Source organism: Schistocerca nitens, chromosome 4, assembly GCF_023898315.1.
Source record: "Schistocerca nitens isolate TAMUIC-IGC-003100 chromosome 4, iqSchNite1.1, whole genome shotgun sequence".
NCBI lineage: Eukaryota > Metazoa > Arthropoda > Insecta > Orthoptera > Acrididae > Schistocerca > Schistocerca nitens.
This window is the reverse complement of record NC_064617.1, coordinates 730,944,144-730,961,683: the sequence shown is the minus strand read 5'-3', so window position 1 is coordinate 730,961,683 and position 17,540 is coordinate 730,944,144. Positions and strand designations below refer to the sequence as shown.

The following is a 17,540-nucleotide window of genomic DNA, read 5'->3' as shown; positions in this document are numbered from 1 at the left end:
CTGTGGAGTGGAAGTGCTCAGTAGGTCGCCTGCAGGAGCATGAATTGAAAGGGAGTGACTCACCAGTCTCAACTCACGAATCATCCTGCCCATTGAACCTCTGCTCGCCCATTAATTTGGCTCACAGAGCTCTTAACTCGTTCACAAATTCAGCTCATAGTTCAACTTGATACTTTCTTGATTCAGCAGTCGCCATTCGAGTTTGGCTCACTGTGATATTGTTCATTACAATAACAACAGTACGAATATTAAATTATTATATTCACATATGTATTAGTGCATTAGGAAATACAATTCACGAACTTTTGTTTTAATTTTAAGTACTTACAATTTAAGTAGTGCAACCTAGTAATAAGTATTTTAATTTTTCCATGCAACATATTTTTCAATGATGCAGGACATAAGTCAACCATGTCGAATTTGCCTAAAAGAAAGTCAAAAACTAGACAAAAAAAAAGGAAAAGGCTGCTACTGTTGGCAGATAACGTCCTGTTTTTCTGGTTCCTCATCGAACCTGAAGAGATATTTCAAATGGTTCAAATGGCTCTGAGCACTATGGGACTTAACATCTGAGGTCACCATTCCCCTACGTAACTAACCTAAGGACATGACACACATCCATGCCCGAGGCAGGATTCGAACATGCGACCGTAGCGGTCGCGCGGTTCCATACTGAAGTGCCTAGAACCGCTCGGCCACCTCGGCCGGCTGAAGAGATATTTAGTACCCCTGATATGGTGTGTGTCTCAGGAAGCCAATCAAGATCACAATCAACTAATGATCCTGCAGAAATTCGAGAAACTGTTCTTAGTGAATCGTCCTGACAGACTATCTCCTTTTCAGACGAAGTTTCCTTAATGGAATCGAAAAGAATCTGAATTTGTATCCAGCCTGACATTATCATTTGGTTCCCGACCAGTTCCTGATTTATTTTCTTTTATGACTCACTCATCTCCAAACAATTTTCGTTTGAAACAATCCACAAGTAAATCTGTGAAAGTTACAAAGCTGTGCACATTAATTAAAATCATGACATTAGATGGAAAAATTTTATCACACTCGTTGACATCCAGTTATTTGACAAAATTTGAAATGACTTAACCACTGCAAAGGCAATGACGGATGGAACACTATAAATAACGTTACTTTCTACACATTCATAACACATTTTGTACATGAGAAGACCCAAACAAAGTTGCAGTCTTTACTGCTCCTAATCTGAAGATAGGTATACTGAAGACAGTATTTCAAAATGGGTAAAGGCTCTTCTCACCAAATATAATATCAAGTTTAAAATCACTGCCATAATAATGAACAGTACTTCAAACAAGAAATCAGCTCTCATGATTTCGAACTTTTCACATGTTCCATGCTTTCCACGTCCTTGAAATATTGTGTAAACACGATATAAAAGTCAATACCGGCACAGAAAACTGCTGGTAAGGTCAAAAGCAAGCCGTACACTTCACAATATCGAGTCCATGTTTGAGTAAACTCTTTCCGTAGTGTTGCTTAGCTACAGATTTCTTCATGACCTGAGTGGTGGCGCCTGGGTTAGCTTCACAGGGATATAAGCGCGCACATAACTGAGTCGAGATCGGCTAGGGTTTGGCTGTTTTGATGGAACATTGCATAGGATACTGTCTCGTTCCTCGGAGGTGTGGTGGTTTCTCATTGTGTCTGCTTGGCCGAAGATTGGAGGCCGAACTGCTGCCTATTGGGGAGTTGCAACCTTACCCTGCTGTGCAGCGACATGCCATACTCTGGAGTTGGACTTCTTGTGTCTTGCTGCTGCCTTGGCTGATGGGCGTGGCCTCATGTACTGCGCATGTCTTGCTTCATCCCATGAACAACATTGTTTCTTTGAGTGTTAGTTGGGATTTGCGTGATATACCCTCTCCCTTTGCAGTCACTCTGAATGTTGTTTGTTATTTTACATTAAACTGATTTGTGTCGTTCTATTGGTCATGTTTGGCTGATGCTTTTGTGTGGATCAGCATCCCGGCGATAAGAATCTGTCTAAAACAAATACTCAGTTAATTATAAGAAGGTGTCCAGCTTCAGAAGGCAGATGTATTTTTAAAAAAATTAAAATTTAGTGACTGTTGTCTCCTGTATTTAAGTGCTTCTTGAAATTTGTCTTATTTTTGTACCAGTGGGCCAAATGGACTCAGTTGTATACCTTCATGTTTCTGTTGTATTCAGTTACAGTGCAAATTTAATTTGCATTCTGTGTGTATGTTTCAGAATTTGCCAAACAGCTGTCTGGGAGGTGAGCCAAAATCGAGCCATTACTGTATTTCATTCTTCAGGCCATTCGCTTGTCTGAGATTTAGTTTTCATAAAAGAAATTCGTCACACCCTCAGTCTGCTACATAGACTAGTATATGTCAAATTTTCCGATTCCTATGATTATGCACATTAGTGAAATAGTCTGCTTCACAGCTATGTGTGTAAAGTCAAAAAGCAAAAGCCTGCTTCACAGATATATACATTAGTTTAAATTCTTTACTTACTATGTTTATACCTGTTAATGAAAGACAGGATGCGGAGTTTAAATCTGGACAAATTTCAGTTTGAATTTTCCGCCGTTATGTAGTTCCGCTGGAGGTCGCGGTTGGCGTTCTTGAAAGCCATAAACATCTAGTAAACAGTCAGAACCTCAAAATGGGCGAAGTGTTACGAACAATTGCGCAGTACAACCGAAGAGCCGCTATTATCAAAAGTCTTCGTGCTGGACATCCGCCCACTGTAATACAGAGTCCGCTAGATAAATGTATACACAGTTTAAGGAACGAACAATATTATTTATATGTTTATTTTACATTTAATAACTGATCACACATGTTGTACAGACTTCAGTATAGTACATGGTTACTTTAAATGATCAAAATGTTCACCATTGGCGGCTATACACGTAACAGAACGACGAGCGGTCGCCGCAACTACGTCAGTCAATGTTACAGTGGTGATCGCTGCACATGTCGCTATAATCTCCCGGCGAAGTTCCTCCAGCGTATGTGGGTTACGTCGATAAACGTTATCTTTCACAGTTCTCCACTAGCAAAAGTCCATAGGTGTTAGATCTGGCGACCATGGAGGGAACTCAATGGGCCCTCTTCATCCAATCCAATGCCCCAGAAAACTGCCATCCAGCAAGGTTGTACAGCTAGGTGACAGTGTGGTGGCGCCTCATTCTGTTTGTAGAAGACATCTTCATCAGCTCTATAAAGCGCATGTATACATGGCGAAATTGATGTGTGTAACATTTCCAGGTACACTTCTCCAGTCACAGTAGCATCAAAGAAAAAGGGTCGTACTAAGGCCCTAGATGATAGTCCACACCCCACATGAATCGCTAATAGATTGACCACTTTATCCACATAAACATTACCGAGCGAGGTGGCACAGTGGCTAGCACACTGGACTCTCATTCGGGAGGACGACAGTTCAATCCCACATCTGGCCATCCTGATTCAGGTTTTCCGTGATTTCCCTAAATTGCTCCAGGCAAATGGCAGGATGGTTCCCTTGAAAGGGCACAGCCTACTTCCTTCCCCATCCTTTGATAATCCGATAAGACCAGTGACCTTTCTGTCTGGTCTCTTCCCCCAAACAACACAGTCCACATAAACTTGAGAATTTTCCGGTGCCCAGTGAACACTGTTATGCTGGTTCACGGTTCCTTTAAGTTTAAATTGTGCCTCGTCACGCCACACTACCTTCCTCATGAAGTGTTCATCATCAGTTTTACCATTTGGCGATACCATTCTCAAAATTGCACTCAGCATCAGGTTTGTCATCGTTAATCCCATGCAGTAGTCATGGAATGTAAAATTTCCACTTTGCAGTTTTGAGAATACTTCATACATTTGTAGTGCTAACACCCCTTCACGTGCACATTGCAGTGGAGAATTAACGAACGTTTCCAACACGAGAGACGACGATGCAGGACTTGTAGCTGTACCCTCTCTTCTTGATCTTCCTTTGTGAATATCACAAATCGTTCCATGCAATTCAAACTTGTCGAGGATGCCTTTAATTGCTTGGTGGGTTGGCAGTTCTGTTTCAAACTCCCACCTCCACTGACGTTGCACTTCAATAGCATTATCAAACTTGAAAAACCACTTCACAATACATTTTCGCTGCTTGAATGTCAAGCATGCTCCAGCCATCTTGTTTTCTCAATCCCGAGATGAATGTGCTAACATTTGTTGAGCGAAAGCCCATACTGCAACACACTCATTACTCACATTGAACGACAGTATTGATAACTCGATAGAGCGTGACAAAGAGTGTATACATTTTTCTGGCGGACTCTGTAGATTCTTCGGGCACCCGATATCAACTGTTTACAATATTGTGGGCAAGTATAATGCTTTGGAGCCATCTGGGGTTCACGTCCTAGGTGTTGTCTGCACTGAAGGTGACATCATGCCGCCATATTTCTTTGAAAAGGGTCAAAATGTCACAAATAAGTTTATCTGCAAGTTATGAGAAATGTTGTGAAACTGTGGGTGTTAATCGTGGCCTTGGGAAAGACAATATGTCTTTCAACAGGACGATGCACCGGCTCATACAAGCCATTTAGTCCAGAACTGGCCCTCAGATAACGTTGACATGTTCTCGCCAAAGGAGTTCTGGCCCACGAATAGCCTGGATTTGAACCCCCTCAACTACTATGTTTGGAGGATAGTCGAAAGATTTACCAATAAGACGAGACATCCTAACGTCACATCTCTATACACTGCTATTGAAGCAGCATTCGCAAATATGGACAGCGCTGTTCCAAATTGCGCTCGTGATCGCTTCAGGACAAGATTACTGGCGGCATTGCGGTTGAAGGGGGTTACATCGAGTAATGTTACTCTTGAAAGATACCACTATTTGTTAGTAAAAGGATTTTCATTTTCATTTGTGTTTTGTCTTAATAAATTTGCTTTTAAAAAGAAGTTTCATTCGTTCGGATTTAAGCGCCACATCCTGTACATGTCTCTCTTTGGCTGTTTCACAACTCTGTGTATAATGTTGTGATTTTTGCCTCTGTGAATTTTTTGAAATTTTGTTTACTAAGTAGCTGGTTGGTGTTAAAGTTTGCTTCACAGATGTGTACATTATTTTATATCCAGGATGATTATAATTGAAGTTAAACTTTCAAAACACTGTAGAAATAACACCACTGGTCAGAATGACGTCAAATTGCAACAAAATATTATCGGAGAAGGGGGAAAACGAATGGCAGAAGAAAAAAATAGTGTGAAAATTGATCAATAGATGGCGCTGTATGTGTCGGAGTATGTAAATGGGAACACCTGTCATGTGCACGACCCATTGAAGTAAGTATAAACACGTCATGTATACAGATTTTTCTCGTTTCTCGTCTGTGACTTGCCCTTGACAGTCTCAATGCAGGATCGCGCTCTGCTTGTAAAGCTATATTACAAGAATAATGACTGTGCACACGTCGCTCTGCATAATTTCCAGACAGTGAAGGGTTTGAAAAAAGGCGTTGGTTCGATGACTGCCATGGGTCTGGAGAAAATGATTCAAAAATTCGAAGAGACAGGTTCTTTTGTTGTACAACCTGGTAGAAGAAGGAAACGAATTTATTCGACGTCAGTGGAAGCAGTGACCACAGCAATGCAGGAGGAGACGAGTGGTGGTTTGCAAACGTGTAGAGCATGGAGAATTGCCCAAACATTGGACATATCTGTGAGCATGGTGCATAAAATCCTATGAAACATCCTTCTCTGCTAGCCATTCAAAATATCCACGTGTATGAGCTGCTTCCTGTTGATCTGCCAGCAGAGAGACCTTTATTTTAGAATTTCTTGCTCGCATGGAAGTGAACAATGATTGACCATGGAAGATTTTGTGGATAGACGAAGCCAGCTTTCATCTGGCAGGATATGTCAATAAACAGAATTGTCGAATGTGGGCAATGGAAAATCCACATGAAAATCAGCCAGTGGCACTGAGTCCTGAAAAGGTCACTGTATGGTGCAGGTTTACATCATCATTTATCATAGGACCATATTTTTTTGAAGAGACATGTGCTTCCAGTCCTGTTACCTGTACCGTCACTGGTAAGCGCTATGAGTGTGTTTTGCATGAGCACGTCATTCAGCTTTCCAACAGCGTGGATGTATGGATGGGATCATTTGTATGCAAGATGGAGCGCCTCCACACACTACATATTCAATTAGCAGCTGCTGAAGCGCCATTTCGGAAATGCTAGAATTATCAGCCGCCATTTCCCTACAGCCTCTCCATCCCTATCAACTGATCTTAATCATTTGACTTGTGGCTGTGGGGCTATATGAAAGATGCTATGTTCAGTGTTCCGACTGCAAACTTACCTGCATTGAAGGCATGCATTGCGAACACAATCTGAACGTGATCCCAGAACACTTCGATCAGTTGTGGAACATGATGTTTCTCGATTTCAACTTATTTCAGAAAATGGTGGACAGCATATTGAACATGTTTTCCACCAGTCACACGGAAATTAATAATCCGATTTGATTTTGATTGATGGTTTTTATGCGGTTTTTGGCCTCAGGACAGTTAAGAACCGAAGTGAGTGATGCTTTTTGTGTGGTTTCTGGTCTCAGGACAATGGAAAACCTATTATTTCCATCCGATGTGATATGACCTTGGCTTGGTGGATGGGCTTACATAACTAACAGTATCACACCTGTGCACCCATGCGCATCTGAGTAGTACAGTTTGTTTAACATCGAATGTACACCTTATTTGACATTGTTGTGTGATTAATTTGCCATTTGTAGTCGACCACTATAAAATTATGATGCTTATAGCGCCATCTATTGCTATATTTTGTAACTATTTATTTTCTTCTACCATTTGTTTTCCCCCTTCTCCAATAATATTCCCTTGCAATTTGACGTCATTCTGACCAGTTGTATTATTTCTGAAGCGGTTTGAAAATTTAACTTTAATTATAATCACCCTGTACATATCAGCGACATAACAATTCCCTTTTGGCTGCTTTGTAGTCGAGTGTATGAAGTTTTAAAGTTCAGTACTAAATTATCTGTGTGGGGATTGATTTTATTTGGTGCAAGCATCTGCTTCACAGGCATGTACATTAATTCAAATGTCTGCTTTCCATGATTGTCCAAACCAGTCAGGTAACATTTTTGCTTACCTTTTCAGCTGTGAGTGTAGTTTTCTTAGAGTTTATGTTATTTACTCATCCTACTATTTATTCTGTTTTCTGAAGCTAACGATTTGTTTTCAGATTCAGCCTCTCTGATGCACTAATATCACTTGCTTTTGTAATTTAAAAATCTCTCTCGTATAAATAAATAATTTTACTTCTAACATTATTTTCACTCAACGCCTTATACTCCCAGATCCTAGCTGCTTAGCAGTTCAAATAGGGCAGTTATATTTTTCAAAAAAAGTGGATGTACCATTTACAAAATTGCTGAAACACAAGGTAATCAAAAATTTACTAATCACTACCATAACATAAGGGTATTCTTCACTTCGAGAGGGTTTCGACGATAACATCAGAAAACTCCAAGGAAGCCATGGCTGAAAATCTGCAGCGATTTTTGAACTAGACATATATTGTCATGTTGATTATAGACAACGACTCTAGCTAATAGAGAGAAGTGGAAAAATAATTTCTATTGTTCTGCAGTACTCATGTTGTATTTTGTTTTCCATATAAATGGAAGGAAATGGAGAGAGTTTTTTTTATAATTTCACAACTTGATTAAAATAATGTATTTTGTTGTGATTTTTTTTGTAACTTCTACTGCAAACGAAATTTAGAAATATTCGGAAATTTTAAAACTACAAGGGACACAACGCAGAATTATTAATCATCTTTCGATGTTCCTTCAGAACAGGTTAAAACAAGGTAAAAATACAGGTGCAGTGATCTTGAAGTAAAAAGGTAGCGTGCGTTCATTTCATTGATTTCAGAAAGTGTATGGTTAGTGATGAGTAACGAAAAAAGCTGTTTCATTTCAGTGAGTGAGCGGTTCTAATCTGATCCCTAAAAGAACGCTTTTTGTCCATCTGTATTAGGCTCTCGCTGACGATTGTAAGTGCTTAGGAAAAACATTTCATCAGCAGTTTCAAGCAGTCTCTATCAAAATTCTCGAGTACACCTCATTATAACAGCGTTTATAATGATCTCTCTCAAAACGCTTCACTTGAATAATCCTCGAGTACACCTCATTATAGCAGCGTTTATAATGAATAATCAGCTCAAGATATTACCCTTCTTCGCAATTAGATTGCAAATAATTGTGCGATGAATAGCTAAATGTAATCGTGTACATTTGTTTCTGGCAGGATGGATCCCCATTTAAAGCTATATGATAAGTAAGTAATAGTTATAATAAGAATAATATTTCGTATGCACCTGATTGATATGGGAAAATAGTTCATGGTATTCGTCATAGCAAAGATATGGTTTCTCGTCGTATAAAGGTCATATAATATTTTGTTCTTTTCCGTTATAAGAACAATCACTAAAATGAGCTGATGCATTACGAAATCAGATATGTGAAAAGGTTAACATAGGCGTTTTCCTCCATTCTCTCTCAGTGTTTAGTTCCACTGTACTGATAAACTAGAACTATTTTAAAGTTCTTTCATCATACAGTAACACTGAGTTCCTTCCATTTTCAAGTCCCTGGTAGTTAAATAGGCCTAAACTTATTTGTTCAAAAGTTTTTACATGACATTTTAAATAATTGAGAGAAGTATTTACATGTACCCAATTAAAAAATATTTCGCCCCAAAGAAAAAATTTTCGTTCAGATCTCACCCGATGTGCAATCCATGTACACGTTTCATGATTTGCTTCCTTTCCTGAAGAATCCATGAATGATGAAAGGTAGACTCTTTGAGCATTGTAAAAATTGCTTTTCACGTTGTTGAAAACATTTAAACAAGCGGCACTTTTGTTTTCAGGACTTTGATCACCATTTAAATAATTTCAGTCTCTCAGTTGTAGATGTTATTTATTCGTAGTAAAAGCGCGCTGAATGCTGCTCGCAAACCTCCAACGAAAAGGACGGAACATCATTATTGAAATATATCTCTGATTGCTTTCCAAATATGGAAGCAAGTAGTACTTGTCTGAGCTGATACAGGGCTATGTGTATATACGTATCAAAACAAATACGTATGCTTTTTTGGACTGTGAATAAACAGAACAAATGTTTGTTAACAGATTAACTTGTACAAAGATGCTAACATGCCTCGTACGCCGTAGGCGGTTCTTTTTATTTGTGTCTTAATACATCACCACAGAAGATGGCAGTCACCGAAGCGCTTAAGGAACGAGGGTGGTTAGTTTTCACTGCTTGTTAATGATGCTTTAATTCGCAATAATTGACAAGTTTACAAGTCCATTGGACACCATAAAACAGTACTGTGAAATTGCTTTTTATCGTTATGTGCATGTGAACGTTTAGAAGAACATAATAGCGCTCACATGGCAGTTTCTTTTTCCCATTTTTCAGGAATCTCTCTGAAGAAGCTGTCGGCCAAATAACAGATAATGGAATCATAACTGATGTTAAACAAATTATTCAAAAGGCGCTTGACGTAAGTCACCAAAGTGTTTTAAATAAGTTAATCAGCATTGTAACTGCTCTTGATTTGTGTTAAGCAAAGGTATTGTTGCTTTTCTAATATAAATATTAAGTGACTATTTGCAAGTTACATAAACGCACCCATTTTTATTATAGTTAATCGACACAGGATAGAATTTCAACTGTTTGGCATCTACAATGCGACCCGTTCTTCTGGCTTCGTGTCCATACCTAGTAATTACAGAATACCTGCACAGCTGCAGAAATTATTTCTTTGTGCTTAACCATTTTTACCAATTTGTTCAACAATGAAAAAGAAAAAACTAAAACTTAGGTTAAACAACTTTGTCGAGGCATCTACAAACTTTTAGGCCCACCATCAGGTGAATTACAGAACATAAAATTTGTGTTGTAAACAGCTCCACATTCCCTCAAGGTAACACATTCACTGAATCTGACTGACCTGGTTGTACTCGTGAGTCAGTTAGGGAATACACAGTTTTTTAATTTACTGTGTAATAAAAATTACTTTGAATCATGATCAGTACGGCACTACTTCCATTCTTTAATCTTACTGTTACTTTGTAATCACTTGTGTGACCAGCTGGAAAACATTGTTCAAGTGTGTGAGACCCATACCAGATAGAACTAACAGGGGATATTGAACATTTACAGAGATGGGCAGCACGAATTGTCACAGGTTTGTGTAATTCTTAGGAGAGTGTCACAGAGATACTGAAGGACTCCTGAAGATGGGTATGAACTATCCCGAGAAAGTCTATTAAAGTTTCAAGAGCCGCCTTTAAATGATGACTGTAGGAATATAGGCTACTACTCTATGTATCGCTCACACAGGATTGTGAAGATAAGATTAGATTAATTAATGCAGGCACAGAGGCATTCAAACAATCATTTTTCCTGCATTCCATATGTGAATAGAACAGAAGGAAACCATAACAACTGGTACAATAGGATGCACCCTCTGCCATGCACATTACATTTTTTTTGTAGAGTGTAGATGAAGACATTTACCTTGTCTTGTTGATGCACTGTGTGTACCAAAATGTCATAAGCTGTCACAGCAGATGATTTTCTGTGATTCGCTCTCTGTGTTCTCAACTGATTGACTTAACTCTTGACTCATATCATACATACTTGAAACAGCTGTCTACTTCCTAGTGAACATCCATTCCCTTTCTTGGCTTTTCTCTCCATGTACCTTTCATTTGGAGTGGTTGCTTTTTGCTGTGAATGCTGGGTGTCGATTACACTTTTGACCTTCAGTGACTCCACAGTAAACTCACAGTGACATCTCTCAGATGCATGATACCAGTTGTGTGATTGTTGTCTGTCACATGCGTTTCTCAACATTTTGTGTTTATTGCATAAATTCTGGTGTAATATACAATGGTTGTTCTTGACAGTGTCTCATAATTAATTTGCACAATCTGGAGCTTCTACCAGGTCCATCTCATGATTAAAAACAGCCTGAACAGAAGGGTTATTCTCAGTGAGTTCTGAAAATAAATGATCGAAACATCAGAATGCCTTTCGAAGAAATACCTTTTGAATGAATATGATGGAGCCCATTGATTTAGGTTATGAGGTGGATGTGATGATAATGTGAATTCAAAACATGAAGTGGATGACAGAACAGACGACATATGAACAGGTGAAGCTGATCTGAGTCATGTTGCTGTGAACTTTTGTGAGATCGGGGACTGTTTCAAATGGAGAAAAGTACAATAACTAGTTACTGTCAGAACAAGAAAACACTGTAGTTTGCAGCTTCCTGATGTAAGGCTCTGGGGTAATGCCACGGGTAGGAATCCAGATATTATCCAAGTGTGGGGTCTTCATTGTACTCATCACATTTTAGATGAGATTCTACAATGGCCGAAGAATGAAGTCTCATCTTTTCTCAGTGGGTGGATCTGGACATATCATTTTTCACAGTATTATAATACAGTTTTTGTCCATATCTGATAGCTCTTCTGTTTGAAAAACCAGATAACAGGGCAGGAAGAAAAAAAATAAGACACGATTGCTGCAGTGTCAGACGTTTTTATTAGATTTATTGTGAATTGTTAATAGTGTTACTTTTCAGGCTTTACTGTGTGTGTTGATGTGAAACACTTTGGCCTTTCAGCGGTTCATATAGGTGTCGGATATAACGGCTAAGAAAACTGGTGCAATGTGGATTATAGATTGTGTGTGTGACAGCCTCAGGGACCCAGTGCTTATATAAAAAAATTGACAGTTAACATCAAACTGTGAATTTATCCTGGAAAATTTCCTGCAACTTTGTTTCTGTTTCTGAATCTCGGTTGTTTAAGAAAGAATGGTATAGCATTGGACTCATGTTTTGTTGGGCATTTATATTGTAATTGCGTTGACTGTAGAATTCTTCTCTGGTCACAGGATTTCAGCATAGACTATTTCCAGGTTTGGTCTTCTTGGTAGCTATTGATTTTAACTACAGTACACTAAATTTTCAGCCTTGGTTGCCTATCTCATGTATTCATCCTTTTCCCAGCCTTTCTGTAATTTTCGTTTCACATGGTTCTGTTTTCTTCACGTCTGTTTTGAGTTGTATTGAATGCCTGTACTATCTGAGACCTCTTTTCTCTTTCATAAAACAAATTTTCACATTTATTATTTCTCAGAGTCATACATTCTGACAAGTCTGAAGGTGACATTCAGAATTTTTGTGTTTATAATGAAATATAACTCTGAAATTACGACCCACACACTTATGGGGTTTTGAACGAGATATTGTGGATAATGCACATATCCTGTATGAAAAATTTCCTGTTCAGAATGAATTTTGACTTTGTTAGAAAAGATAGTACTTTTCTCCTCTGCTACTCATATGGAACATATATTATTTACATATTTGTTTATATAGGGATCATCTGATGATGATAATAATTTGTCATCATTATAGATCTACAATGAAGATAAGCAACTAAAATATAAAGTGAGACACAAGAGACATATCTTGCACTAAATTACATAGTTTATATTCAACTGAAAACTGTGGTACCACCTGTTGGCTTTCACCTATGATGTAATTGTTTTGTGTTTGTTATCATGGTAACACAGCATCATTGAAATGGATCATGTTCGCAGACAGCCTGTTGACGTAAATGGTGGCACACTTTATGATGTTATATTTCTATTTTTAAATTGTTTGTGAGTGATGTTAGTGTGGCAGTAGACTTATTCAGTGTTTTTGGGAGGTTATTTGTGTTGGCATGTCAGTGAGTTATCTTAATGCCGTTAGTTATTGGCTACTGATTTGTTTTTGGTTTTAGAATCGTTGGTTTATTGTTAATGCTTTGAAATTTAATTTTTGTGTCTTTTGTTGATAGTAAGTACAAATCGTACAACGAAATTTACTGGTTACTCATTAATTTCTCTATGGGTGACAATGTGGCTGCTACAATTAAATTTCTCCAGTTATATGGCCTTGTGATGGAATGTGCGAAGTGTGAGCAGTGTGGTGGATGTATGAAATTGGCCATAGTCGCTGCTTCTCGAATCAGGGACAAGTTCATTTGGAGGTTGATTGGAAGAGGTCTCTGGTTCAGTAATGTTGTGTGCGTGTGCGTGCGTGCTTGCCATCCTAGATTTATTTGTCAGCTTAGTTTGCGTGATAAGTGTCGTTTTATGATTTTTGTTATTTATTGTGAGAAGTGCAGTGTGTTTATGTACATAATGTTCTTTGAGATGTGGGTATTGAAATTTATATTGGAGTAGTTTTTTCAGGAGTTTGTGATTTGGGTTGGTAGTTGCTGTTATTCAGCAGTTCATGGTGGTAGATATTGGGGAGTGTGTTGTAGTTATTTTGACTTGATTGTGTTTTGATAATAGTTAGTTCTGTTATTTGTGTTTTGTTGGTATCGTGGGCTTCGTTTTAGCTATATATGTCAAGTGAAATTTCCTGTACTGAGTTTTTGGAATTATGTATGGGTTTTTGGTATTTTCATCTATACAGATCGAGTGAAATTTTGGATATCCATTTTCTTCATTTTTTTATTGTTGAGGTTTTTGTTTGGCTCATTTCTGTATGTCCCATTAGTTTCATGTTATTTCTGCAGTTACATATTATTCGTGTTGTTTGTGTCTGGTTGTGTGGGTAATGTGTGACAGCATAGTCACCATATTGAATTAGCTTTAAGTAGTAATATCCACCATCTGGATGATGTCATGGGTGAAAGTCTGTGTGTGTCAAATGATCTTTCACAAAACCCAAAGGAATTCTGGTCGTACGTAAAGGTTGTTAGTGGCATCAAAGTTGGTGTCCCGACTAGCGGATAAGGCAAGAACTGAAATTGAGAGTACCAAAGCAAAAGCTGAAATTCTTAACTCTGTTTATGACTGTTCCTTTGGAAAGGAAATCATGGGAAGAGTGCCCTAATTTAATCCTTGTACCCTTGAAATATGAATGAAGTAAGTGTCAGTGGAATGAGAAACAGCTGAAATTGTTAAAATTGAACAAAGCTCCAGTCCTGATGGAAGCTGTATCAGATTCTGTACCGAATTTGTGGTTGAGTTAGCCCCTCTTCTGATTATAATCTATCATAGTCATCATCAGACGTAGAAGTAGCTTCAGTTGTGCTTTAGGGAAGTACACTACTGGCCAATAAAACTGCTACACCACGAAGATGACGTGCTACAGATGCGAAATTTAACTGACAGGAAGAAGATGCTGTGATATGCAAATGATTAGCTTTTCAGAGCATTCACACAAGGTTGGTGCCAGTGGCGACACATACAATGTGCTAACATGAGGAAAGTTTCCAATAGATTTCTCACACACAAACAGCTGTTGACCAGCGTTACCTGGTGAAACGTTGTGATGCCTCGTGTAAGGAGGAGAAATGCATACCATCATGTTTCGGACTTTGATAAAGGTCGGATTGTAGCCTATCGCGATTGCGGTTTATCGTATCGCGACATTGCTGCTCGCGTTAGTTGAGCTCCAATGACTGTTACCAGAATAGGAATCAGTGGGTTCAGGAGGGTAACACGGAACGCCCTGCTGGATCCCAACGGCCTCGTATCGCTAGCAGTCGAGATGACAGGCATCTTATCCGCAGCCACGTCTCGATCCCTGAGTCAACAGATGGGGACGTATGCAAGACAACAACCATCTGCACGAACAGTTCGACAACGTTTGCAGCAGCATGGACTATCAGCTTGGAGACCATGGCAGTGGTTATGTTTGACACTGCATCACAGACAGGAGCGCCTGCAATGGTGTACTCAACGATGAACCTGGGTGCACAAATGGCAAAAGTCATTTTTTCGGATGAATCCAGGTTCTGTTTACAGCATCATGATGGTCGTATCCGTGTTTGGCATCATCGCAGTGAACGCACATTGGTAGCGTGTATTCGTCATCGCCATACAGGCGTATCACCCGGCGTGATGCTACGGGGTGCCATTGGTTACACATCTCGGTCACCTCTTGTTTGCATTGATGGCACTTTGAACAGTGGACGTTACATTTCAGATGTGTTACGACCCGTGGCTCTACCCTTCATGTGATCCCTGCGAAACCGTACATTTCAGCAGGATAATGCACGACCCCATGTTGCAGGTACTGTACGGGCCTTTCTGGATACAAAAAATGTTCGACTGTTGCCCTGGCCAGCACATTCTCCAGATCTCTCACCAATTGAAATCGTCTGGTCAATGGTGATCAAGCAACTGGCTCGTCACGATATGCCAGTCACTACTCTTGATGAAGTGTGGTATGGTGTTGAAGGGCAGCTGTACCTGTACACATCATCCAAGCTCTGTTTGACTCAATGAGCAGGCGTATCAAGGCCATTATTACGGCCAGAGGTGGTTGTTCTGGGTACTGATTTCTCAGGATCTATGCACCCAAATTGCGTGAAAATGTAATCACATGTCAGTTCTAGTATAATATATTTGTCCAATGAATACCCATTTATCATCTGCATTTCTTCTTGGTGTAACAATTTTAATGGCCAGTAATGTACTTTTGGACCCTTGCTATTCATGCTGTATATTAAGTACGTTGCGGAAAATTTTAATAGTTAAGACAGACTTTTTGCAGATGGTGCAGTTATCTGTAATCAAGTACTGTCCGAAAGAAGCTGCATAAATATTATGGGATTTCATAGTGATACAAAGATCGGCAGATTGCTTTAAATGTTCAGGAATGTAAAATCGTGGATTTCACGAACTGCAATAGGCATAATCTGTGTCACTTCAGGCAAAGGGGTTATCGTCATACTCTTGGATGTTATTGAATTTAGCATGCGATAAAATTCAGGAGTAAGTAAGAAACACATTTTTTTGTTTTCTCTAAAAGAAATTCCTTCCCCTGCGATACATGCCTCCAAAGATGACAATGCAAACACCATTTGTAAGATCTGAATGTCAGAAAAATTTTTTAAATGCTGCATCTCTGTAACAGATGTAGAATTGTGTTAGAGTTTTTTTTATTTGAAAGACAATTGCTTTATGATTACAATGGTATCCTCTGTTTGGACATATCTGTCAAAATTCTTTTACTGTTGCCATTTCAATTTTTTTTAATTAACAGAAAATATTTTTTTAGCAAAAAATTTTTTTTCATGTTGATTAATACCAGGTAGTATTATATTCCCTGTAAAGGAGAGCGTTCACTTTGTAAGTTGGAGAGGTTTTATTCTAAAAAATCATGTTTTTAACTTTCAAGGGTAATGTATGTCTTCACTGAAGTTGTTTATTACTAATTTCTTTGTTACAGTGTTTGTTTCTATTGTCTTTGTTTGCAGTTATTTCTTATCAGTTTCTTTGTTGCAGTTATTTCTTTTCATTTTCATTGTTGCATATATTTCTTATGCTTTGTTGTAGTTTCTTGGCAGTTTCTTAGTTGTGGTCATTCATTGCAGGTTTCTGTATTGTAGTTGTTTAGTGCTAATTTGTTTACTGAAGAGGCTTTTAAGAAATCTAAGACCATCCAGTGACTTCTGTGTTTTCGTGAGGAATTTGCCAGTTGACACAGTTGTAGTGTGTTTTGTGAAAAGGAATGTTTGAAATGTCTTCTGACTGGGGCAACAGGAGAGTGAAGTGTGTTGATTATTTGCATATCCATAAAACAGTGATATATAACACAAACAAACAAAAAAAAGACTTTATTCAGGTTGGGAATAAGTGTTATCATTTGAAGACTCTATTTCAAATGAAGATGTTTCCAGTGACAACTTTTTGTGTTCTAAATGTTTTGACAGAATAACAACAATGATAGTATCTGAACAAGGTAAAGCCTCCCATGGTGCAGACAATGCAGATTTTGCATCAATGGAGGAAGAATTAAATACCCTGAATGAGTCAGCTACAGAGTTAGGTGTTAGTCCTGTTAAGAAACCACGGTAATTGAAGTTGAGTCATAAGCTCTAACCATCAGGAAAGCACAGAAAAATTACTAAAGATACGGATGAATACACTACAGCAAAACTAACCACACACTTCAAAGTAGAAATTCCATCTTCAGAAGAAAATGAACCAAAGCACTCTTGCCCTTCTTGCCAGGAATTTTTCACAAATATCAGTTCAGCTGTTGAATATTGTGCATCCTACAGTGAAAAGGTACAAGTTTTAACTATTATTTAAGAGACATTTTCTAGGAAAACAATTTTGAACCATGTTCCATCAGTATCAAAGTACACAGTAGACAAATCAAGAAATGTGAGGTCTGTAAAAGAAGTCTTTAGAAGACCATATCCCTATTATGGTCATCCTGTAGAGGCAGCTTGGCTCAAGTTCATATAGTGCAGTCATTTCATCTGGAACATAACTGGGACTGTTCTCCTCAGAGTGCCAACAAAAAAGTCACTATAACTGCAGTAGTTGAGGGTCAAAAAGTTGTGAAAGTGAAGAGGTACATGACTCGCAGTATTAAAGAAACTTTTGCAATTTATAAGAGCAGCTATA

The 17,540-nt window shown here is 38.5% G+C and overlaps 1 protein-coding gene across 1 annotated transcript in view; it reads left to right on the top strand.

Moving 5' to 3' along the window:
• Positions 1 to 9,107: 9,107 nt before the first annotated feature.
• LOC126252916 (tudor domain-containing protein 3) overlaps positions 9,108 to 17,540 on the top strand; it is a 141,840-nt gene continuing 133,407 nt past the window's right edge. The window contains exons 1-2 of the mRNA XM_049953902.1: positions 9,108 to 9,338; positions 9,513 to 9,597. Coding sequence (XP_049809859.1) covers positions 9,304 to 9,338; positions 9,513 to 9,597 — 120 coding nt within the window. The 5' untranslated portion in view covers positions 9,108 to 9,303. The remainder of the gene's footprint in view (positions 9,339 to 9,512; positions 9,598 to 17,540) is intronic.